The 26,694-nt window shown below is 38.7% G+C and overlaps 2 protein-coding genes across 2 annotated transcripts; both read right to left on the bottom strand.

Annotated features, from left to right (window-relative positions):
* Positions 1-1,501: 1,501 nt before the first annotated feature.
* Positions 1,502-6,922, bottom strand: LOC133631026 (chymotrypsin A-like). Its single transcript, XM_062022993.1, has 6 exons — positions 6,830-6,922; positions 6,631-6,734; positions 6,475-6,554; positions 1,992-2,251; positions 1,784-1,917; positions 1,502-1,711 (listed from the first exon to the last, which is right to left on the bottom strand). Exons 1-6 carry the CDS (start codon positions 6,879-6,881, stop codon positions 1,550-1,552), a joined length of 792 nt encoding a protein of 263 aa, XP_061878977.1. The 5' UTR covers positions 6,882-6,922; the 3' UTR covers positions 1,502-1,549.
* A 12,083-nt stretch (positions 6,923-19,005) lies between these two features.
* Positions 19,006-23,426, bottom strand: LOC133631021 (chymotrypsin B-like). Its single transcript, XM_062022979.1, has 6 exons — positions 23,308-23,426; positions 19,963-20,066; positions 19,821-19,900; positions 19,496-19,758; positions 19,305-19,438; positions 19,006-19,225 (listed from the first exon to the last, which is right to left on the bottom strand). Exons 1-6 carry the CDS (start codon positions 23,357-23,359, stop codon positions 19,064-19,066), a joined length of 795 nt encoding a protein of 264 aa, XP_061878963.1. The 5' UTR covers positions 23,360-23,426; the 3' UTR covers positions 19,006-19,063.
* Positions 23,427-26,694: the final 3,268 nt, after the last annotated feature.

The following is a 26,694-nucleotide window of genomic DNA, read 5'->3' as shown; positions in this document are numbered from 1 at the left end:
CTGGCACCACACGATAATTTATTTGTGGTTATCCCTACAAAAAATACAAAAAACATTGTGTCCCACACTGGATTTATAAAAGCATAGAAAAATCCACGCCGTGTCCCGGTGAATGTGTGCAGTGTGTACGAGGATCCCCGCCACAGCGCGTCCACTGGTGGACTCTGGTGGAGGCCGAGAAGACGGTCAAACTTGACTATCTAGAGCAGGGGTCGGCAACCCAAAATGTTGAAAGAGCCATATTGGAGCAAAAATACAAAAACAAATTTGTCTGGAGCCGCAACAAATTAAAAGCCATATTACATACAAATAGTGTGTCATGAGATATACATATAATTGAGATGACTTAAAGGAAACTAAATGAGCTCAAATATAGCTACAAATGAGGCATAATGATGCAATATGTACATATAGCTAGCCTAAATAGCATGTTAGCATCGATTAGCTTGCAGTCATGCAGTGACCAAATATGTCTGATTAGCACTCCACACAAGTCAATAACATCAACAAAACTCACCTTTGTGCACTCACGCACAACGTTAAAAGTGTGGTGGACAAAATGAGACAGAAAAAGAAGTGGCATAAAACACGTCCTAGAAAGTCGGAGAAAGTTATACATGTAACAACTAAGGTGAGTTCAAGGACCGCCAAAATTAGTAGGACAAAGCGGCGCTTGCCAAATACTCGCATGTTTAATACAAACAGTGTGATTTATAACAATTAGGGAGGTTTGTGTCATGTTTGTCATCCTACAGAAACCATATTAAAACAATAATTTTTTTTCCCCTCATCTTTTTCCATTTTTCATACATTTTTAAAAAAGTTTCAGAGAGCCACTAGGGCGGCGCTAAAGAGCCGCATGCGGCTCTAGAGCCGCGGGTTGCCGACCCCTGATCTAGAGGACGTAAAAGGTTGGGTCTTGGGCGCAGTTGGGTGTTCCAACAGGACAATGACTCCCAAACACACGTCAAAAGTGGTAAAGGAATGGCTAAATCAGGCTAAAATGAAGGTTTTAGAATGGCCTTCCCAAAGTCCTGACTTAAACATGTGGACAATGCTGAAGAAACAAGTCCATGTCAGAAAACCAACCAATTTAGCTGAAACTGCACCAATTTTGTCAAGAGGAGTGGTCAAAAATTAAACCAGAAGCTTGTGGATGGCTACCAAAAGCGCCTTATTGCAGTGAAACTTGCCAAGGGACATGTAAGCAAATATTAACATTGCTGTATGTATACTTTTGACCCAGCACATTTGCTCACATTTTCAGTAGACCCATAATAAATTCATAAAAGAACCAAACTTCATGAATATTTTTTGTGACAAACAAGTATGTGCTCCAATCACTCTATCACAAAAAAATAAGAGTTGTAGAAATTATTGGAAACTCAAGACAGCCATGACATTATGTTCTTTCCAAGTGCACGTAAACTTTTGATTGCGACTGTATATATTGGTACTAAATTCTGACTGCCAAGATGGAATTCAATTAATTTGATTGACACAATCAGTTTATTTAAATTTTTTTATTGAACTTGAAAGGAAAAACTGCTCAGTTGGAGGCGATGGTCTGGTCCATCCAGGCGCGGAGCTCTGTGACACGTGCGTACACGCCAGGACTGGTTGGCGTGCAAGTTCCGCTGCCCCAGGACACGATACCCACCAGAGTCCAGGCGCCGCCCTTCTGGCAGACCAGGGGACCACCAGAGTCGCCCTGGAAACAACAACGAGATCATGAGCAAAGAGAGCGTCAAGAGAGGAGCCGTCGGATGAGGGCCCCGCTCACCATGCAGGAGGAAGCTCCGGAGGCCCCGGCGCAGATCATCAGGTTGCTGATCTTGCTGCCCCAGTAACGACGGCACTGCTCATTGGTCAGCAGGGGCAGGGAGGCCTGCTGCAGGAGGGCGGGCGTGTCGGGAGCTGCAACGCAACACACTTCATGTTACCGCCCTGGGTGTCGCTAGGCCACGCCCCCTTGCTGTCGGCGCCCTCACCGTTGTGACGGGTCAGACCCCAGCCGCTGGTCATGCACTTCATCCCGCCGGGGAAGTTGTCGCCGGTGTCGGCCACGCACACGGGGGACACGCGCATGTTCATCTGGGCGGGGCTCGCCAGCTTGATGAGCAGGATGTCGTTGTTGATGGTGAAGCCGTTGTAGCGGGGGTGCTTGAACACCTTGCCGACCCTCATGACCTGGGTGTCCTCGGCCGTGGACGAGCGGTCGTGCTCGCCGAGAATCACGCGGTGGGAGGTCCTACGCACGACGGGTTGATGTTTTGTCATTTATAGCATTTTGACTAATAATGTACGTACAGTAGGCCGTATGTAGCATGTAGCATGTAGCATAGTGAGCCGCTGGAAGTACAGTCTGGGTTAGGTTTTTATTTTTTTAATTTATTTTTTTTTATTTTATTTTATTTTAATTTATTTTTATCTCGACCCCACATTGTTTACCTGTATCTCACCTTTTTTGTAAGGGGCGCCGGAAGTTGGCAGACCCGTCAGCGATCCTGTTCTGTCTCCCTGTAATGTTTGTCTGATCTTGAATGGGATTGTGCTGAAAATGTTAATTTCCCCTCTGGGATTAATAAAGTATTTCTGATTCTGATTCTGTTCCTTCAGAATCCCGTTTGTTAACTACTTCTACCAGCAGCTATAGAGACCCTGAGCTAATTAGGCCTTAAGTCAAGGGTGTCCAAGGTGCGACCCGGGTCAGTATGCAGTCCATAACTAATTTCCTTAACACCCTGTTACTGACGAAGTGGCTGGGGAGAGGGAAGTCTGGGTTTCCCTGCTTAGGCTGCTTAGGCTGCTGCCCCCGCGACCCGACCTCGGATAAGCGGAAGAAGATGGATGGATGGACTCTGTTACAATCGTTAACATTCTAATATAAGCATGCTAGCTTTTTAGCTACTCTTGCAATTATACACCTCAGCGTCAAACATTTTGTTACTTGACAAATGCTACCTGTTAGCATGTTAACGTTAGTATACTAACTTTTTCAGCTAATTTTGTAAACATACAATTAGTCATATTATGGCACTTACATTGTAAACACATTTTTCAGGTACGCACCTCAGAGTAATATATTTTTGTACTTGGCGCATGTTACAGTTAGCATTTTAGCGTGCTAACATTGACATGTTCGCATATTTTTGATAATTTAGCAGGTATACTCCTCAGTGTCATGTAATTTGGTATTTCACTAAGGCTAACTGTTAGCATGTTAGCATAGTGCTGTTAGCATGCTAGCTTTTTTAAAGCTCATTTTGCTCATACACTTTATTAGCTAACTGTTATTACTTCAGTTTGGTTTTGGAGCTTCAGCATTCGTAGAAATGTCTACAAAAATTGTGTGTACTTTGTAGAAAATCCATCTATAATATTGGTTTTGAAGGTGAAAACTAGCAACTTTCATTTGTCAGTCTGGAGAAGTAAGTGGAAAAAGTGTGTTTACCCCTGCCTTAACCATAATTCATCATATTTATATATTTCGACTCTGTTAAGATGTTCAGAGTTCCTCCTTACGTCTGCACTGTTATTGTAGTTAATGTCTAGTGTAATTTAAGATTGTTAAAATATATTTAATTACACTAAACTATGCAGTTCAGTAAAAGTACACCATTTTCCTCTGATTAGCATATAGCGTGTAGCATGTAGTACAGTCTGGGTTAGGTTGGGCCGCACCAAGTATTTCCTTCAGAATCACGTTTGTTAACTACTTCTACAAGCAACTAGAGTGACCCTGAGCTAGTTAGGCCTTAAGTCAGGGGTGTCCAAAGTGCGGGTCGGGTCAGTATGCGTTCCATAACTAATTTCATAACACCCTGTGGCTCAATCGTTAGCATTCTAATATAAGCATGCTAGATATTTTTGCAAATTTAGCAGGTATACACCTTATCGTCAAATATTTTGTTACTTGACGAATGCTACCTGTTAGCATGTTAACGTTAGTATGCTAGCTTTTTTTTTTTTAAAGCTAATTGTGTAGGTATACACCTGAGTCATACTATAGTGCTTAATGCATGCTAAAGTTAGCATGCTAGCATTTTAAACACATTTTACTTGACGCATGCTACAGTTAGCATTTTACCATGCTAACATTAGCATGCTAGCCTTTTTTTTTAATTTTTTTTAGATAATTTAGCAGGTATACACCTCAGTGTCATATAATTTGATATATTAGCTAACTGTTATCATTTTAGTTTGGCTTTGGATCTTCAGCATTCACAGGAAATGTCTACTGATAATAGCATCTACTTTGTAAAAAAAAAAAATCCATCTATAGTACTGGTTTTGAAGGTGAAAACTAGCAAAATGGCCCCCGCACCCTTTCATTTGTCAGTCTGGAGCCCTTAGTGCGGGGGTCGGCAACCCGCGGCTCTAGAGCCCCATGCGGCTCTTTAGCGCCGCCCTACTGGCTCTCTGGAGCTTTTTCAAAAATGTATGAAAAATGGAAAAAGATGAGGGGAAAAATTTTTTGTTTTGTTTTAATATGGTTTCTGTAGGAGGACAAACATGACACAAACCTCCCTAATTGTTATAAATCACACTGTTTATATTAAACATGCTTCACTGATTCGAGTATTTGGCGAGCGCCGTTTTGTCCTACTAATTTTGGCGGTCCTTGAACTCACCGTAGTTTGTTTACATGTACAACTTTCTCCGACTTTCTAGGACATGTTTTATGCCACTTCTTTTTCTGTCTCATTTTGTCCACCAAACTTTTAACGCTGCGCATGAATGCACAAAAGGTGAGTTTTGTTGATGTTATTGACTTGTGTGGAGAGCTAATCAGACATATTTGGTCACTGCAAGCTAATCGATGCTAACATGCTATTTAGGCTAGCTATATGTACATATTGCATCATTATGCCTCATTTGTAGCTATATTTGAGCTCATTTAGTTTCCTTTAAGTCCTCTTAATTCAATTTATATCTCATGACACACTATCTGTATGTAATATGGCTTTTATTTTTTTGCGGCTCCAGACAGATTTGTTTTTGTATTTTTGGTCCAATATGGCTCTTTCAACATTTTGGGTTGCTTGTGTCTGCACTGTTATTGTAGTTATTGTCTAGTGTAATTTAGCTGTTATTTCAATTAATTACATTAAACTATGAAACCTCTGATGTAGCATGTATAGGCTGACCATATTCTGAAATCCCATAAAGAGGACACATATATGTGTGCCAAGGCGGGCAGCACACCAAGGCTGGGACTAGGTGAAAATTTGCCAATGATACTCGAACTTGCTTTATAAATAATATATTTATTTAAATAAAGCATTTTTTCTCCTCTGTTGACAGCAGTGTTGGCGCTAGGAATTTTCAAAATGGGGTCCCACAGTCAATTTTTGGGGATCGACTTTTTTGTAAGCGTTTTGAAAAAAAATTATAAATGTATGCGTATATGTTTTGGAAAAAGTTTGTCATAAACGTTACTTAATTCATTAAAAAAAATAATAAAAAAAGAAAACAAATTTGTATACATATGTAAATGTATTCAGTTATAAACATTCATTCACTTTCTTCTTTCCTTCATGGATCTAAACTTTACCACTGCTGGTAGTTTTTTCTATGTTTTTATTGAATAAGTTGTAGGTGTATTTATTTCAGTATAAAAGTGTAAAAAGTGTTTTGCTTGGGTCATGAAATGATGATAATGGTGTGCCAGGGCATGCATACATTTTATATTTAACGCTTAAATCTCTGGAGTGCCTCATTTCAAAATGTTTTATTTTTTTTTTTATGTTGTTTTTTTGTTTGTTTGTTTTCCGCCCTTTTTTGTCAAACAAAACTATGTTTTTAATGGCAAACACACAAAATATGCAACATCTTCCACCAAGAATATTTTTCAAAGTGGAATATTTGATGTGAAGTAATGGGAACCTTGGATAGGTCAATAATTCATTATAACATTGATTTTGATTCAATATTATGTTTTGAGCAATGTCAGTTTGAAAGAAAAAAAAAACAGCTTTGTATTATTAGTCAACATTGCAACTTTTTCTAAATTACATTTCACCTTTAAGCTTTTTTATTTCACTTTTGTTATGTTTTTGTTTATTTTAATAGTATTTTTAGAATGTGCCGTGGGCCGCAAATGGCCTCCGGGGCACACTTTTGACACCCCTGCTATAGATAATAAAAAATTAAATCTGATAAATATATGAATAAAAAGCAGAGCCTGGCGATGCATGCGCGTTTATCATAACTCTCTCGCTCTCTCTGTCTCTGCCCCTCCCTCACTAATGCTGCTGCGCGCACAATTTGTTTTGTTTTTAACCCCTTCTTAACCCCGAACGTACATTGAAAATACACGCAACCCTGACTCAAAATGCCGGACATTTGAGGCATTTAAGAAACCCTGCCCGGACAGCCCCGCAAAAGAGGACATGTCCGGGGAAAAGAGGACGTATGGTCAGTCTAAGCATGTAGCATTTAGCATGTAGCGTGTGGCAGGTAGCATGTCACCTGACGTTGCAGTGAGCGGCCGTCACCACCCAGTTCTCATTGATGAGGGAGCCGCCGCAGAAGTGGAAGCCTGTGTAGTCCTGCAACACAACCATGACATCACAACATGTGTGTGTTCGTGTTCGTGTGTGTGTGCGTGCGTGTGTGTGTGTGTACCTGCAGGGACACCTGCCAGGGCCAGGAGTGAGGCACCGCCTCCTCACCGTTGACGATACGAGAGTATCCGGTGATGACGGGGGAGATGGCGGGGCTGCCGCAACCTGATGACATCATCAATGTGAGAGTCCGAAGTGACAAAATGTACGCCTCCTGCTGGCTGACGCAAGAACTGCGCTGCCTCAGGGCGATCTCTTACCGTAGGCGGCGCCGACGAAGGCGAGGCAAGAGAGGATCCACAGGAAGGCCATGGCTCGATCATGCTTTCTCCGTCTCAGCCGGCAGCTTTTATACACCAAAGCCGGCCCCTGATTTGACGTGGTCGGCGGGGGAGGCGGAGCCAGAATACGGTATTTGGACAGGTTGTGGGAAGTTTGCAGCTGATGATGACGACCATTCGCATGTTCTTTAGTCTTACCAAAGTCCTCCTATAGTGTCATGCCAGCGGTTTTCCCACCCGACCTTTGACCTTTACGGAAAAAGCCCAATATTTTAGAGGCGTTAAGTTTGCACTACGAAAAACAGCGAGTCCAAAACTTACTGACACATGTCTGCTGCGTTCAAGGACGATCACATGCGCCACATGTGTCTTTCCCAGCATATTACTGACAGTGGACATACCGTACATAGAGTAGCAGGAGTCAGCCTCTTTTCAAAATAAGAGTCAGACGTAAGAATCAATCAATCAATCAATCAATGTTTATTTATATAGCCCTAAATCACAAGTGTCTCAAAGGGCTGTACAAGCCACAACGACATCCTCGGTACAGAGCCCACATACGGGCAAGGAAAAACTCACCCCAGTGGGACGTCGGTGAATGACTATGAGAAACCTTGGAGAGGACCGCATATGTGGGTAACCCCCCCCCTCTAGGGGAGACCGAAAGCAACGGATGTCGAGTGGGTCTGACATAACATTGTGAAAGTCCAGTCCACAGTGGATCCAACACATCAGCGGGAGTCCAGTCCACAGCGGGGCCAACAGGAAACCATCCCGAGCGGAGACGGGTCAGCAGCGCAGAGATGTCCCCAACCGATGCACAGGCTAGTGGTCCACCCGGGGTCCCGGCTCTGGACAGCCAGCACTTCATCCATGGCCACCGGACCTATGCAACTCCCCCTCGCAAGGGACAGGGGAGAAGAGGAGAGAAGAAAAGAAACGGCAGATCAACTGGTCTAAAAAAGGGGGGGTCTATTTAAAGGCTAGATTATACAAATGAGTTTTAAGATGGGACTTAAATGCTTCTACTGAGGTAGCATCTCTAACTGTTACCGGGAGGGCATTCCAGAGTACTGGAGCCCGAATAGAAAACGCTCTATAGCCCGCAGACTTTTTTTTGGCTCTGGGAATCACTAATAAGCCGGAGTTCTTTGAACGCAGATTTCTTGTCGGGACATATGGTACAATACAATCGGCGAGATAGGCTGGAGCTAAACCGTGTAATATTTTATACGTAAGTAGTAAAACCTTAAAGTCGCATCTTAAGTGCACAGGAAGCCAGTGCAAGTGAGCCAGTATAGGCGTAATATGATCAAACTTTCTTGTTTTTGTCAAAAGCCTTGCAGCCGCATTTTGTACCAACTGTAATCTTTTAATGCTAGACATAGGGAGACCCGAAAATAATACGTTACAGTAATCGAGACGAGACGTAACGAACGCATGAATAATGATCTCAGCGTCGCTAGTGGACAAGATGGAACGAATTTTAGCGATATTACGGAGATGAAAGAAGGCCGTTTTAGTAACACTCTTAATGTGTGACTCAAACGAGAGAGTTGGGTCGAAGATAATACCCAGATTCTTTACCGAGTCTCCTTGTTTAATTGTTTGGTTGTCAAATGTTAAGGTGGTATTATTAAATAGATGTTGGTGTCTAGCAGGACCGATAATCAGCATTTCCGTTTTCTTAGCGTTGAGTTGCAAAAAGTTAGCGGACATCCATTGTTTAATTTCATTAAGACACGCCTCCAGCTGACTACAGTCCGGCGTGTTGGTCAGCTTTAGGGGAAGAAGCAAATAAAGAAATGACATGATTCTGTTGTAGTACCGGTACTGGTACCACAATTATTTCGATACATTTGTGTACTTTTTGGTACTTTTCTAAATAAAGGGGACCCCAAAATGGCTTTCTCTTAACAATAACATCTTAGGGTACATTAAACATATGTTTCTTATTGCAAGTTTGTCCTTACATAAAATAGTGAACATACAAGACAACTTGTCTTTTAGTAGTAAGTAAGCAAAGAAAGGCTCCTAATTTAGCTGCTGACATATGCAGTAACATATTGTGTCATTTTCCATTCTTTTATTTTGTCAACATTATTAAGGACAAGTGGTAGAAAATGAATTATTAATCTACTTGTTCATTTACTGTTAATATCTGCTTACTTTCTCTTTCAACATGTTCTATCTACACTTCTGTTAAAATGTAATAATCACTTATTCTTCTGTTTTTCCCCTCTACATTAGTTTTGGATGATACCACAAATTTGGGTATCGATCCAATACCAAGTCGCTACAGGATCATACATTGGTCATATTTAAAGTCGTCATGTGTCCAGGGACATATTTCCTGAGTTTATAAACATAACATCAATTTAAAAAAAACAAAAGAAGATGTTGTGATGCCAAAAAATATCGTTGAAATGAATTTAAAAAATTTAATTGGTGGTTTGCCCCCCAAAACAGCACACTTTTAACACCTAACATGCCTTTAAAAAAACCCAAAAAAAACCCGACTTTCAGATGGGGAATACTGTAACATCCGAATCGCCATTCTTAGTCCTCCCAATTTTAAATCGATTCATAATTTTAAAAAAATTGATTAAAAAAAAAGTGAGAAAAAAACCCATATAGATATATATGGGTTTTTATATATATATATATATATATATATATAAAATATATAAATATATATATATAAATATATATATATATATATATATATATATATATATATATATATATATAAATATATATATATTTTTGTATAAACATTTTTATATATGTATGTATACATATATATTCTAAATCGATTCATAAATTTGAAAAATCGACTTTAAGAATATATATTTTATATATATATATACACACACACATATATATATATATATATATACATACACACACACATATATATATATATATATATATATATATATATATATATATATATATATATATATATATATATATATATATATATATATATATATATATATATACATACACACACACATATATACTGTATATATATACATACACACACACACACACACACACACACATTTATACAAAACCCAAAACCAGTGAAGTTGGCACGTTGTGTAAATGGTAAATAAAAACAGCGACCCCAAAAGGGACAAGCGGTAGAAAATGGATGGATGGAGAATACAATGATTTGCAAATCCTTTTCAACCTATATTCAATTGAATAGACTGCAAAGACAAGATACTTGACGTTCAAACTGGAAAACTTTGTTATTTTTTGCAAATATTAGCTCATTTGGATTTTGATGCCTGCAACATGTTTCAAAAAAGCTGGCACAAGTGGCAAAAAAGACTGATAAAGTTGAGGAATGCTCATCAAACACTTATTTGGAACATCCCACAGGTGAACAGGCTAATTGGGAACAGGTGGGTGCCATGATTGGGTATAAAAGCAGCTTCCATGAAATGCTCAGTCATTCACAAACAAGGATGGGGCGAGGGTCACCACTCTCTGAACAAATGCGTGAGCAAATTATCCAACAGTTTAAGAACAACATTTGTCAACGAGCTATTGCAAGGAATTTGGGATTTCCCCATCTACGGTCCGTAATATCATCAAAAGGTTCAGAGAATCTGGAGAAATCACTGCACGTTAGCGGCAAGCCGGTGACTTTCGATCCCTCGGGCGGTACTGCATCAAAAAGCGACATCAGTGTGTAAAAGATATCACCACATGGGCTCAGGAACACTTCAGAAAACCACTGTCAGTAATTACAGTTGGTCGCTACATCTGTAAGTGCAAGTTAAAACGCTACTATGCAAAGCCAAAGCCATTTATCAACAACACCCAGAAACGCCGCCGGCTTCACTGGGCCCGAGCTCATCTAAGATGGACTGATGCAAAGTGGAAAAGTGTTCTGTGGTCTGACAAGTCCACCTTTCAAATTGTTTTTGGAAACTGTGGACGTCGTGTCCTCCGGACCAAAGAGGAAAAGAACCATCTGGACTGTTCTTGGCGCAAAGTTGAAAAGCCAGAATCTGTGATGGTATGGGGGTGTATTAGTGTCCAAGGCATGGGTAACTTACACATCTGTGAAGGCACCATTAATGCTGAAAGGTACATACAGGTTTTGGAGCAACATATGTTGCCATCCAAGCAATGACTTTTTCATGGACGCCCCTGCTTATTTCAGCGAGACAATGCCAAGCCAGGTGTTACAACAGCGTGGGTTCGTAGTAAAAGAATGTGGGTACAAAAATACCACAACGGAGACCCCGGACTGTCAAGCAAGAATGGGAAAGAATTCCACCTGAAAAGCTTCAATAATTGGTCTCCTCAGTTCCCAAACGTTCACTGAGTGTTGTTAAAAGGAAAGGCCATGTAACACAGTAGTAAAAATGCCCCTGTGCCAACTTTTTTGCAAAAAAAACCAAAACACTTTTTCAGTGTGAACATTAAATATCTTGTCTTTGCAGTCTATTCAATTGAATATAAGTTGAAAAGGATTTACAAATCATTGTATTCTGTTTTTATTTACGAATTACACAACGTGCCAACTTCACTGGTTTTGGGTTTTGTATTTGAAGTGTGGCAAGGGATAACTTTATTAACCAAAAAAACGAGGTACCATTTTTACATGCTTTAGTATTTTCCAACATGGGTTATAATAAACTTTATGGGAACAATATCATTTTTCAATGCATTCCAAACAAGTACCAAGGTCCAGACTACACAACGCCAGCTGTATTAGTCTTGGTGATTGGCAGGCCGTAAATAACCCCGCCTCCTGGCGCCAACCGGGATAGGCCCTGCCTCTCTGTGACGCAGCGCGGGTCAGGCAGTGTGATGGATGGCGTCCAAACTGACAGCGGTGAACCTCGTCGGGCGGCAAGAACCAAGCAGACCTCGAACGTCATGTAAATATTTAGTACGTTTCTTTTTCGGGCTGGCGAACGTCCCAAGTGGCCTCTTGAAAGGTCCCGAAAGCACTGAGCTGCTTTAGAGCATTGAGGCAGCGTGAAGAGCCGCTACAGAACATGCCATGGCAGGGGTGTCCAAAGTGCGGCCAGGGGGCCATTTGCAGCCTGTAGCTCATTTGTAATGGTCCTGGGCACAATAGGTATTATTAGGGATGTCCGATAATGGCTTTTTTGCAGATATCCGATACTCCGATATTGTCCAACTCTTAATTACCGATACCGATATCAACCGATACCGATATAAACCCATCCATCCATCCATTTTCTACCGCTTGTCCCTTTTTTGGGGTCGCGGGGGGTGCTGGAGCCTATCTCAGCTACATTCGGGACATTGACCGATATCAACCGATACCGATCGTGGAATTAACACATTATTATGCCTAATTTGGACAACCAGGTATGGTGAAGATAAGGTCCTTTTTAAAAAAATTAATCAAATAAAACAAGATAAATAAATTAAAAACATTTTCTTGAATAAAAAAGAAAGTAAAACAATACAAAACAGTTACATAGAAACTAGTAATTAATGAACAGGAGTAAAATTAACTGTTAAAGGTTAGTACTATTAGTGGACCAGCAGCACGCACAATCATGTGTGCTTACGGACTGTATCCCTTGCAGACCGTATTGATATATATTGATATAGAATGTAGGAACCAGAATATTAATAACAGAAAGAAACAACCCTTTTGTGTGAATGAGTGTGAATGAGTGTAAATGGGGGAGGGAGTTTTTTTTGGGTTAGTGCACTAATTGTAAGTGTATCTTGTGTTTTGTATGTTGATTTAATAAAAAACAAACAAAAAAAAACAACCAAAAAACCTGATACTGATAATAAAAAAACGATGCTGATAATTTCCGATATTAAATTTTAAAGCATTTATCGACCGATAATTTAATCCCAACTAACACTCAACGAGGTACAAAACGGAAAACAACCTGAAGGCAATCGTGCCTATCGCACGCGGAAGCTAAGGCAAAAACTTAGGACATGAAACTATAGACGTGGACCTCATGAAACTGTGGCATGAAATAACTAAGACTTATTAGGCAAGGCATGAAGTAAATAAACAGCATGAACTGGTATTGCATGGAACAAGGACGACTGACTGGCAAAGAGAGGCTTAAATAATGGTCTCTTGATTAGAGCCAGGTGAGCATCCCGAACACAAGCGGCAGGTGAAAATCATAAGTTGCCATGGTAACTAAAACAAACTCAGGTGTCAAACAGGAACTAAAAGAGTCCAAAACTAACAGAACATAACAAAAACATGATCCGGACGATGGATCATGACAGTTATATTTTCGTACTTGATGCCGGCTAGCATTTTAATCACATATTTCAAGTACACACCTTTGTGTGCTATATTTTGGTACTTGACGTATGTTACAGTTAACATTTTAACTGTTAGCATGATAGATTTTTCTGTGCTAATTTAGCAGGTGTGCACCTCAGTGTCATATATTTTGGTATTTTACTAATGCTAACTGTAAACATGCTGTTTTTAGCATGTTAGCATAGTACAGTTAGAATGCTAGCTTTTTTTGGCGGATTTTGTAGGTATACACCCAAGTCCTATTTTGGTGCTTGATGCATGCTAACGTAAGCGGGGTAGCATTTTATACACATTTTTCAGGTACAAACTTCGGAGTAATATATTTAGATACTTGATGTACGTTATTGATTGACTGAAACTTTTATTAGTAGATTGCACAGTACAGTACATATGCCGTACAATTGACCACTAAATGGTAACACCCGAATAAGTTTTTCAACTTGTTTAAGCCACGTATATCAATTCATGGTGCAAATATATACTATCAGCATAATACAGTTACAGTTAGTATTTTAGCATGCTAGATGTTTTAGCTAATTTAGCATATATACACCTCAGTGTCATTAAATTTGGTATTTCACTAATGCTAACTGTTAGCATGTTATTGTTAGCAAGTTAACTTAGTATTGTTCGCATGTCAGCTTTTTTTTTTAGCTGATTTTGTAGGTATACACGTCAGTCATATTTTGATACTTGATGCGCGTTAACGTTAGCAGATTAGCAATTTAAACACATTTTTCAGGTACACACCTCAGAGTAATACATTTTGGTACCTGACACATGTTGCAGTTAGCATTTTAGCATGTCAACATTAGCATGCTAGGTTTTGTTGGCTAATTTAGCCGTGTCAAAAATGTTTGGTATTTCAGTAATGCTAACTGTAAACATGCTATTGTCAGTGTGTTAATATAGTACTGTTTTTTTGCTCATTTTGCTTACATTTTCTGTCACTTACTTTGCTATTTGCTAACGTGCTAACTGTTAGCATTTCAGTTCGGCTTCCCAGCAGGCACAGGACAGTGAAACAACTTTGATTATACATACTTTAAAACTGACTTTGAAACAACGTTGCAAAATAGTTGTGTTTGTAAAGGCAAGGCAAGGCAGTTTTATTAATAGAGCATAATTTGTACACAAGGCAATGTTTTACAGAAAATTAACAGAAGGAAAAATTGTTCAAAATAAAATCAGATAATCATAAAATCATAAAAACAATCATAATTCATTAAAATCAAATAAATGCTGTAGATAACATACTTTCTGTTGTCATACGCACAATTAAATAAAAGTATTTTCAGGCTGGATTAGAACATTGCTAACGTTGAGGCCTGTCTCACATCTTCAGGAAGACTATTCCAGATTTTAGGAGCATAAAACTGAAACACAGTTTCACCATGTTTGGTCCTGACTCTGAGGTTCTCAGAGCTCGAGATGGTTCATATGACTGTAACATGGCAAATTGTCAAATTGAGACATCATTGATGTCTGACGTTGGATCAACTTTATTAGTTTGGAAATGACCAAAATTCAATGGTCAAATTAACCTACCGATCTCAGGGCGGACACTCTACCCACTAGACCAGTGAGTAGGTCCAGGCATATGGAAAATTAGAGGGAACATTGTTTGGGGGTATCCATAATACGGCGATAGGGAGAAGCTTTTATTTACACGATGAGTCGGGTGTGTCCTGACCTCCGCCGAACTTCTGAGGCCGACTCGCCGAACCCCTAGGGTTCGATCGAACCCAGGTTAAGAACCACTGCTTTAGTGTCTAGCTCCTGCTGTTTTTCATTGTCATCAGTTACTATGGCTGCACAAATGTAATAGGGCTATTATTGCAGTTTGTTAGCTTTTGGAAGGTCATTACCGGGGTGTGTGCATGTGCTTGTTGCGTAAGTGTGCATTTGTCATCATTTGTATTTGTTGGGGCGTCCTTTGTGGAAAAATATGATCAAGCGCTGAGATACAGTAGCTGGAACTACAGGGAAGTACGGGAAAATGGAGAACAGATGAAATTAGTTTTTGGCCGTGTTAACACTGTGTGTCAGTTCCAATATTTTTGCCCATATGTGGCCTCTTCGTATGTGGATATAAGTACGTATTTGACGCAACTGCAGTCTAAACGAGATGGGGTTGCGTTTATATGACGCCTACGTCATCAAAAAGCAACAAACGTCAAATTTATTCGCCAAAATACCGTATTTTTCGGACTATAAGTCGCAGTTTTTTTCATAGCTTGGCCGGGGGTGCGACGTATACTCAGGAGCGACTTATGTGTGAAATTATTAACACATTACCGTAAAATAATCAAATAATATAATTTAGCTCATTCACGTAAGAGACTAGGCCAGTGGTTCTTAACCTGGGTTCGATCGAACCCTAGGGGTTCGGTGAGTCGGCCTCAGGGGTTCGGCGGAGGTCAAAACACACCCGACTCATCGTGTAAATACGAATTTCTCCCTATCGGCGTATTACGGATACGGCAACAACTGACTGATTTGCAGGTGTGTAATTTGTTGTGAGTTTCAGTTTATGCACTGTGTTGGTTTTGTTGTTTGAACAAGGTGATGTTCATGCACGGTTCATTTTATGCACCAGTAAAAAAAACATGGTAACACTTTAGTATGGGGAACATATTCACCATTAATTAGTTGTTTGTTAACATGCAAATTAGTAACATATTGGCTCTTAACTAGTCATTATTAAGTACTTATTAATGCCTTATTCGGCATGGCCTTATTATAACCCTAACCCTCTAACCCTGACCCTAACCCTAATCAAATAACTCTAAATTAAGTCTTTGCTACTTAGAATATGTTCCCCTAGTGTCCAAATAACTCTAAATTAAGTATTTGTTACTTAGAATATGTTCCCCATACTAAAGTGTTACCAAAAACATATAACTTTGTCTTGAATTTGAAAAAAAACAACATTTTATTTTTCACTAAAGAAGGCTTCGGTGAATGCGCATATGAAACTGGTGGGGTTCGGTACCTCCAACAAGGTTAAGAACCACTGGACTAGACGTATAAGATTTCATGGGATTTAGCGATTAGGAGTGACAGATTGTTTGGTAAACTTATAGCATGTTCTATCTATGTTATAGTTATTTGAATGACTCTTACCATAATATGTTACGTTAACATACCAGGCACGTTCTCAGTTGGTTATTTATGCGTCATATAACGTACACTTATTCAACGTGTTGTTCACTATTCTTTATTTATTTTAAATTGCCTTTCAAATGTCTATTCTTGGTGTTTGGGTTTTATCAAAAAAATTTCCCCAAAAAATGTGACTTATATAAGTTTTTTTCCTTCTTTATTATGCATTTTCGGCTGGTGCGACTTATACTCCGGAGCGATTTATACTCCGAAAAATACGGTAATCCGTCTGAAATAAATAGTGGACCAACAAGCAGAAAACAAGCGGGAAGATGTTTTACAACTCGTTTCAATGTCCCACCACGCCCCGTGCGACAGTCGTCGGTGCAAATGCCCCACAAACAAATTATTGCCTTCTTCTTTCCTAATCTCCTACGCCAAAAACAAAATCCTTAAAATCGCCACAAATGCACCACACTGCAAAAACTGAAATCTAAGAAAGATTAAATATCTCAAATAAGGGTAATATTTGCTTATTTTCTGTCTGATAAGATAATTCTTCTCACTAAGCAGATTTTATGTTGGAGTGTTTTACTTGTTTTAAGTGTTTTGGTCCTAAATTATCTCAGTAAAATATTACAGCTTGTTGCTGAGATTTGATGACCTATATTGAGTAAAACATGCTTGAAACGAGAATATCAACTGTTGCAAAGCTGTGTCATTAACACTCACGAGTATAAAACTACTTTTTTAAAGTAGTAATTTCTTATTTCAAGCATGACAAAATAACTCATGACTTTGACACAATTTTGTCTCCCAATTAAAACGGATGGACTTTGCTGTTTTATTTTCAATGAAACAAGAGAAAAAAAATATGTACTCATAAAGTAGTAAAGTTGGCAAAGTACAGTAAACTGACAGTTAATATTTAAACATTTAACATGTGACATTTATAACAATTTTGAACAGAAACAGTTCATGCACATTCAGATGAATTCTTCAAAATTAAAATTAAAATATTTTTGGCCGGGGGCCGGACTGTATTTTATATATATATATATATATATATATATATATATATATATATATATATATATATATATATATATATATATATATATATATATATATATGTGTGGAAAAAAAATTACTAGACTACTTCATCTCTACAGGCCTGTTTCATGAGGGGTTCCCTCAATCATCAGGAGATTTTAATAGAAGCATTCACATACAATGGTTTATATAGGACACAGAACGGGTGGGTACAGGCAGGCGTAGGGGCGTGGTGATTGGCTCATGTGTTATCTAGGAGGTGTTTCCTTCTGTGACGGCATGCTGATACAATTTCGCTGCGCTTGTTGAGGGATGACAGGTCTGGGCGGTATATAATAAACAGTTTCTCTTTTAAGCATAGGTTGCATCTTTTATTACCACTGTTGTAAGGTGTGCTGGATGCAAGAATTTGCCATGTTATTGAATATTCAACATTATTGTCTTTGAGGTTCCAAATGTCTTTGCTGAGTTCTGTAGTATTCCGCAGGCTTTGGTGTCTGAAAGAGGCCTTGTGATTGTTCCATCTGGTTTTGAATTCTCCCTCAGTTAATCCTACATATGTGTCGGATGTGTTAATGTCCTTGCGTGTTACCTTTGATTGGTAAACGACTGATGATTGTAAGCACCCCCCGTTGAGAGGGCAATCAGGTTTCTTGCGGCAGTTTCAGTCTTTGTCGGGTTCGCTCTGTCTGGTGGTAGACGGCTCCTTTGCTATTGCTTTGTTGTGGTATATATATATATATATATATATATATATATATATATATATATATATATATATATATATATATATATATATATATATATATGTATATATATATATATATACATATATATATATATATATATATATATATTCCTCGCACAATTGACAATTGACTGAAAGAGCACAAACTTGGCGTGATGATGTCATGTTATCGATGGAAAAATGCATTTTTAGACCATATGATTTGCCTAGGAGACCCCGAGAGTAACAAGCGGTTGCCTTGTTGCCTTTCCATTAAAAACAATACATTTGTTTTTAGTATAAATATGCAGGTTTCAAGAAATGTAATGCCAAGCGCATATCATTATGTCAAGATAATGGCACTAGCATTTACTTAATTTAAGAATATTTTTCAAAATATTGAGCAAAAAGGTCTCATTTTTTTTTTTTTCTATTAAGAAAAGTGCACTTGTTATTAGTGAGAATATACTTATTTTTAGGTATTTTTGGGGTCATTGAGGTTAGCTAATTTTACTTGTTTTGGAAAGTCTTGACAAGCCGAATTTCCTTGTTCTATTGGCAGATAATTTTGCTTAGTTCAAATATAATACCCCTCATTTTTGTATTTTTTTCCCCTTGTTTTTGAACACTGACTTTTTGCAGTGTGCACTGACCGAAGAATAACAATAAACTAATAAACTAACTGTGCCCAAGACCTGATGATTTTAGGTTGTCCTGAAGAATTTGGAGGTAATCCTCCTTTTTCATTGTCCCATTTACTCTCTGTAAAGCACCAGTTCCATTGGCAGCAAAACAGGCCCAGAGCATAATACTGACACCACCATGCTTGACGGTAAGCATGGTGTTCCTGGGATATTGCTGGTTATTGTGGCCAAACCGCGACTGTATATCGTATTTAGCGCAAGAAGGTGTGAGAATGAGAACGTGAGAGCTGGACCAGCAAGAAGTGGAAGGAGACGTAGGTGATGTTCACGTTGTTTTATTGTTGTAAAACACTCGTTCAAGGGGTGCCGTGGTCCGTTTAGTTGCTGGCCAGGATCTGGTCCACCCAGCTGCGGAGCTCGGTGACGCGGGCGTAGACGGCGGGGGTGGTGGTGGAGCAACGGCTGCTTCCCCAGGACACGATGCCGACCAGAGTCCAGGCGTTGTCCTTCTCGCACACCAGAGGACCGCCGGAGTCTCCCTGTCAAGGCGGGGCAGTCCGGGGTTGGTACAGCAGGGAGCATGTGAGTGCTACGGCGGCTAAGTGGGCGGGGTCTCACCATGCAGGAAGTGGCTCCGGCTCCTCCAGCGCAGATCATGAGGTCAGAGATGTTGCTTCCCCAGTGTCTCTTGCACTGCTCGTTGGACAGCAGGGGCAGGGAGGCCTGCTGCAGCTTGTTGGGGGTGCTGGGAGCTGCGGGACAAACACGCTTAGACACGCCCACCGCGCCCCCGCCGCCCTCGTACTCACCGTTGTAGCGTTGCAGGCCCCAACCCGAGGTGACGCAGGTCATGCCGGGGGCGAAGGAGTCGCTGGACTCGGCCAGGCAGACGGGGGACACGTTGGTGCCGAGGCGGGCGGGCGTGCTCAGCTTGATGAGGGCGATGTCGTTGTTGATGGTGCGGGGGTTCCACTTGGGGTGGGTGAACACCTTGGCGGGCCTCAGCTGCTGCACGGCCTCATTGGAGCCGTAGCCCTTATCGTGCTCTCCGGCGATCACGCGGTGGTAGGTCCTGCCGTGAGAGGGCGGGGTTAGCGGGTGGGGTGGGGACAAAAAAAAACGCCGGACGCTCACTTGACGTTGCAGTGAGCGGCCGTCACCACCCAGTTCTCGTTGATCAGCGAGCCGCCGCAGAAGTGGAAGCCGTTGGATTGCTGACGGAGACAAAACGCGTCACTGACGGGACGAGGGAGAGGAGGAGGGTCAGCGGACTCACCTGCAGGGACACCTGCCAGGGCCAGGAGTGAGGCACCGCCTCCTCGCCGTTGACAATGCGGGCATACCCGGTCACCTCGGGAGCGATGGCGGGGGTGCCGCAGCCTGACGGGAAGCACAAGAACTGTTAGCATGATAGATGTTTCTGTGCTAATTTAGCAGGTGTACACCTCAGTGTCATATATTTTGGTATTTTACTAATGCTAACTCTAAACATGCTGTTTTTAGCATGTTAGCATAGTACAGTTAGAATGCTAGCTTTTTTGGCTGATTTTGTAGGTATACACCCAAGTCATATTTATGGGGGCGGCATGGCGTAGTGCAGGGGTCACCAACGCGGTGCCCGCGGGCACCAGGTAGCCCGTAAGGACCAGATGAGTAGCCCGCTGGCCTGTTCTAAAAATAGCTCAAATAGCAGCACTTACCAGTGAGCTGACTCTATTTTTTAAATTGTATTTATTTACTAGCAAGCTGGTCTCGCTTTGCTCGACATTTTTAATTCTAAGAGAGACAAAACTCAAATAGAATTTGAAAATCCAAGAAAATATTTTAAAGACTTGGTCTTCACTTGTTTAAATAAATTCATTAATTTTTTTTACTTTGCTTCTTATAACTTTCAGAAAGATAATTTTAGAGAAAAAATACAACCTTAATAATTATTTTAGGATTTTTAAACACATATACATGTTTACCTTTTAAATTCCTTCCTGTTCTTTCCTGACAATTTAAATCAATGTTCAAGTAAATTTATTTTTTTTATTGTAAAGAATAATAAATACATTTTAATTTAATTCTTCATTTTAGCTTCTGTTTTTTCGACGAAGAATATTTGTGAAATATTTCTTCAAACTTATTATGATTAAAATTCCAAAAAATTATTCTGGCAAATCTAGAAAATCTGTAGAATCAAATTTAAATCTTATTTCAAAGTCTTTTGAATTTCTTTTAAAATTTTTGTTCTGGAAAATCTAGAAGAAATAATGATTTGTCTTTGTTAGAAATATAGCTTGGTCCAATTTGTTATATATTCTAACAAAGTGTAGATTGGATTTTAACCTATTTAAAACATGTCATCAAAATTCTAAAATTAATCTTAACCAGGAAAAATTACTAATGATGTTCCATAAATTATTTTTTTAATTTTTTCAAAAAGATTCGAATTAGCTAGTTTTTCTCTTCTTTTTTTTCGGTTGAATTTTGAATTTTAAAGAGTCGAAATTGAACATACACTATGTTTCAAAATTTTATTTTCATTTTTTTCGTGTTTTCTCCTCTTTTAAACCGTTCAATTAAGTGTAAATATCATTAATTAATAATAATAACATAGAGTTAAAGGTAAATTGAGCAAATTGGCTATTTCTGGCAATTTATTTAAGTGTGTATCAAACTGGTAGCCCTTCGCATGAATCAGTACCCAAGAAGTAGCTCTTGCTTTCAAAAAGGTTGGTGACCCCTGGCGTAGTGGGTAGAGCAACCGTGCCAGAAACCTGAGGGTTGCAGGTTCGCTCCCCGCCTCTTACCATCCAAAAATCGCTGCCGTTGTGTCCTTGGGCGGGACACTTCACCCTTGCCCCCGGTGCCACTCACACCGGTGAATTGAATGATGAATGATAGGTGGTGGTCGGAGGGGCCGTTGGCGCAAATTGCAGCCACGCTTCCGTCAGTCTACCCCAGGGCAGCTGTGGCTATGAAAGTAGCTTACCACCACCAGGTGTGAATGACTGATGGGTTCTACATGTAAAAAGCGACTTTGGGTACTTAGAAAAGCGCTATAGAAATCCCAGGTATTATTATTATTATTATTTTGGTGTTAGATGCATGCTAACGTAAGCAGGCTAGCATTTTAAACACATTTTTTAGGTACACACCTAAGAGTACTATATTTTGGTACTCGACATATGTTACAGTTAACATTTTAACTGTTAGCAAGCTAGATTGTAATTTGGCAGGTGTACACCTCAGTGTCATATATTTTGGTATTTTACTAATGCTAACTCTAAACATGCTGTTTTTAGCATGTTAGCATAGTACAGTTAGAATGCTAGCTTTTTTGGCTGATTTTGTAGGTATACACCCAAGTCATATTTTGGTGTTAGATGCATGCTAACGTAAGCAGGCTAGCATTTTAAACACATTTTTCAGGTACACACCTAAGAGTACTATATTTTGGTACTTGACATATGTTACAGTTAACATTTTAACTTTTAGCAAGCTATATTGTAATTTGGCAGGTGTACACCTCAGTGTCATATATTTTGGTATTTTACTAATGCTAACTGTAAACATGTTGTTTTTAGCATGTTAACATAGTACAGTTACAATGGTAGCTTTTTTGGCTCATTTTGTAGGTATACACCCAATTCCTATTTTGGTGTTTGATGCATGCTAACGTAAGCAGGCTAGCATTTTAAACACATTTTTCAGGTACAAACTTTGGAGTACTATATTTTGGTACTTGACATATGTTACGGTTAACATTTTAACTGTTAGCAAGATATATTTTTCTGTGCTAATTTAGCAGGTGTGCACCTCAGTGTCATATATTTTGGTATTTTACTAATGCTAATTGTAAAAATGCTGTTTTTAGCATGTTAGCATAGCACAGTTACAATGGTAGCTTTTTTGGCTCATTTTGTAGGTTTACACCCAAGTCATATTTTGGTGCTTGATGCATGCTAACGTAAGCAGTTTAGCATTTTAATCTCATTTTTCAGGTGCAAACTTCGGCGTAATATATTTTGGTACTTGATGTACGTTACAGTTAGTATTTTAGCACGCTAACATTAACATGTTAGATGTTTTAGCTAATTTAGCATTTATACACCTCAGTGTCATTAATTTTGGTATTTTACTAATGTTAACTGTAAGCATGCTATTGTTAGCAAGTTAACTTAGCACTATTAGCATTTTTTCAAGCTCATTTTGTAGGTATACACGTCAGTCATATTTTTTGCAGACTAGCAATTTAAACAATGTTTTCAGGTACACACCTCAAAGTAATACATTTTGGTACCTGATACATGTTACAGTTAGCATTTTAGCATGCTAGATTTTGTTGGCTAATTTAGCAGTGTCAAAAATGTTGGTATTTTACTAATGCTAACTGTAGACATGCTATTGTTAGTATGTTAACATAGTACTGTTCACAAGCTAACTTTTTTTTGGCTCATTTTGTTTACATTTTTACACTTTGCTATCTGGCCGGCGTGCTAACTGTTAGCATTTCCGTTCGGCTACCCAGCAGCCACAGGACAGTAAAAACGTACTTTAAAACTTGCAAAATAGTCGTTACGAGTGACGTCTCGTTACGATCGCTCGTTTGGAGCGAACTTCTAGAACTTCTCACCGTAGGCGGCGCTGACGAAGGCGAGGCAGGAGACAATCCAGAGGAAGGCCATGACGACGATGATGCCGCTGAGAGAACGCCGCGCTCTTTTATTCCCCCGCCTCACCGAGCCTCAGCCAATCGGAGGCCCGGTATCAAAGGTCATGAGGCCGCCAGCTGGTTATCGACGCTCAAGTGGCGGCGAGGTCGCACGCTCCGATTGGCAAATTGGCACTCATGATATTTCCATGAAAATACCAGGAAATACATCTATAACACCACGTCTATAGAGGTTCATTTGTGTCTTCATTGCCAAATTTGTCTTTTTTTACACTGAATTTATGTAACTGAATTTTTTGTGTTTGAATTTTGGGAATTGAATTATGCTAATATTGTAATCGAATAAAAAACTGTGTGAAAAACGTGTGTGTTTAAAAATTCACTTTGTTCAAACGCCGTTTTTTAAAGTTCAGTGCAAAAAAATTCAGTGCATAAAAATTCAGAGCAAAAAAATGTAATACGAATGTTTATTTGTTTTTCTAATAAGGTTTTGTGTGTTTAAAAATTCAGTTTGTTCAAATACAGTGTTTTAAAATGCACTGCAAAAAAATTCAGTGCAAAAAAATTCTGTGCGTAGAAATTTCAGTGAAACAAAATGTAATACGAATGTTTTGTTTTTTTAATAAGGTTTTGTGTGTTTAAAAATCAGTTTGTTCAAATACAGTGTTTTAAAATGCGCTGCAAAATAATTCAGTGTATAAAAATTCAGTGCAAAAAAATTCAGTGGAGACAAATTCAGTGCAAAAAAATGTAATACGAATGTTTTGTTTTTTTTAATAAGGTTTTGTGTGTTTAAAAATGCACTTTGTTCAAATACAGTGTTTTAAAATGCACTGCAAAAAAATTCAGTGTATAAAAATTCAGTGCAAAAAAATTCAGTGCATAAAAATTCAGTGCGAAAAAAATTCATACGAATGTATTATTTTTTTGATACGGTTTTGTGTGTTGTGTGTGTTCAAAAATTCAGTTTGTTCAAACACAGTGTTTTAAAATGCACTGCAAAAAATTCAGTGTATAAAAATTCAGTGCAAAAAAATTCAGTGCATAAAAATTCAGTGCAAAAAAATTTAGTACGAATGTTGTTTTTTTTTTAGTAAGGTTTTGTGTGTTTAAAATTTCACTTTGTTCAAATACAGTGTTTTAAAATGCAAAAAAATTCAGTGCATAAAAATTCAGTGCAAAAAAATGTAATACGAATGTATTATTTATTTTTTCATAAGGTTTTGTGTGTTTGAAAATTCAGTTTGTTCAAATACAGTGTTTTAAAATGCACTGCAAAAAAATTCAGTGTATAAAAATTCAGTGCAAAAAAATTCAGAAAATTATAGTGTATATCCACAAACATAATTTCGAAACATTTTGCTCACATTTTCGTATTTAATTGAGGTGTCAGCATAATTTAATGTAAAAAAAATTCAGTTACATAAATTCAGTGTAAAAAAAAAATGTTGTAATAAAGAAGCAATTTAACCTTCATACAATTATTTTCTACAAATGCCTGTAAAATGTGTGAATTAATTGATTGACCGATCAATGGATGGTTCTTAATTTAGTCTCATTTCTAAACAAAATAAAATATAGCTCTCTAAAATGCAAATCTATGCATATTTTTAAAATAATGTATAGATGGTCTTCAAAGTGCCCTCCTCAAATAGTTTTTATTGGCCCTCAGCAGGATGTAAAATTGTCACTTATAGCTAAAAATAAAGTTAAAATGTGACTATTTTACATTGCTTTTGACATCTTTAATGCACAAATTAAACCAAAGTGCTCCCTCTGTACTTGTGTAAGAGTGCTGAGTCAGCAGCACTGTTAGCGTGCGTCCATTCACACACTGATAACATGGGAACGACAACATGTGTTGACGTTCTCGCTGCAAATGAGCGTTTGAAAATATTTTTTAAAAATGAATCGAAAGATTAAAGCACCTGACAACATCAATGACACACTCGTATAAACTTTATTTTTTAAACAACGCTTTTAAAAAAACAGACTTCACAACTTCAGGATGCAAAACAAAACCACTTGATGATGTAATATAATGATACAATAACAGTATAATGTAACACAAATACACTGGCTAGTACATTGCACCACATTACATATGTATATAATGCACCACTCACCACTATAATGTACCCCTATATACACTACCACTATACACTCCATTGTATACTGTCCTACTACTGTACATACACCAGAATAATGTACCACTACATACACACTCATCAATACAATAAACAGTATTATGTACCAATACACAATCGGTGTGTGATGTACCATTAAGTACTGCACTCTCATCACTATAATACACAACTTACCAGTATAATGTACTACAACATACACACTTACCTGTATAAGTTAGGACTACAATTTACTCATCAGTATATTATATATACTCACTATAATGCGCCGCTACGTATACACTTCCCCGGTATAATGTACCGTTACATAAACACTCACTAGTATAATGTACCATAACATACACACTCTTCATTATAATGTACCCCTACATACACACTCACTAGTATAATGTACCATAACATACACACTCACTAGTATAATGTACCATAACATATACACTCATCAGCATAATGTACCCCTACATACACACTCATTAGTATAATGAACCATAACATACCCATTATTCAGTATAATGTACCCCTACATATGCACTCATTAGTATAAAATACTACTACATACACACACACTAGTATAATGTACCATAACATACACACTCGTCAGCAAAATGTACCCCTACATACACACTCATTAGTATAATGTACCATAACATACACATTATTCAGTATAATGTACCCCTACATACACACGCTTCAATATAATGTACCCCTACATACACACTCACTAGTATAATGTACCATAACATACACATTCTTCAATATAATGTACCACTACATATGCACTCCCAAGTATGATGTACCAAAGCATACACACTCATCAGCATAACGTACCATAACACACACACTCGTCAGTATAATATACCCCTACATACACACTCACTAGTATAATGTACCAAGTCATGCACACTACCCACTATAATTGTACCACCACATACACACTACCCAGTATAATGTACCACCACATACACACTACCCGGTATAATGTACCACCACATACACACTACCCAGTATAATGTACCACCACATACACACTACCCAGTATAATGTACCACCACATACACACTACCCAGTATAATGTACCACCACATACACACTACCCAGTTTAATGTACCACCACATACACACTACCCAGTATAATGTACCACCACATACACACTACCCAGTATAATGCACCACCACATACACACTACCCAGTATAATGTACCAC

Source organism: Entelurus aequoreus, linkage group LG02 (assembly GCF_033978785.1).
Source record: "Entelurus aequoreus isolate RoL-2023_Sb linkage group LG02, RoL_Eaeq_v1.1, whole genome shotgun sequence".
NCBI classification, from domain to species: Eukaryota; Metazoa; Chordata; class Actinopteri; order Syngnathiformes; family Syngnathidae; genus Entelurus; species Entelurus aequoreus.
This window is presented reverse-complemented; position numbering and strand designations above follow the sequence as displayed.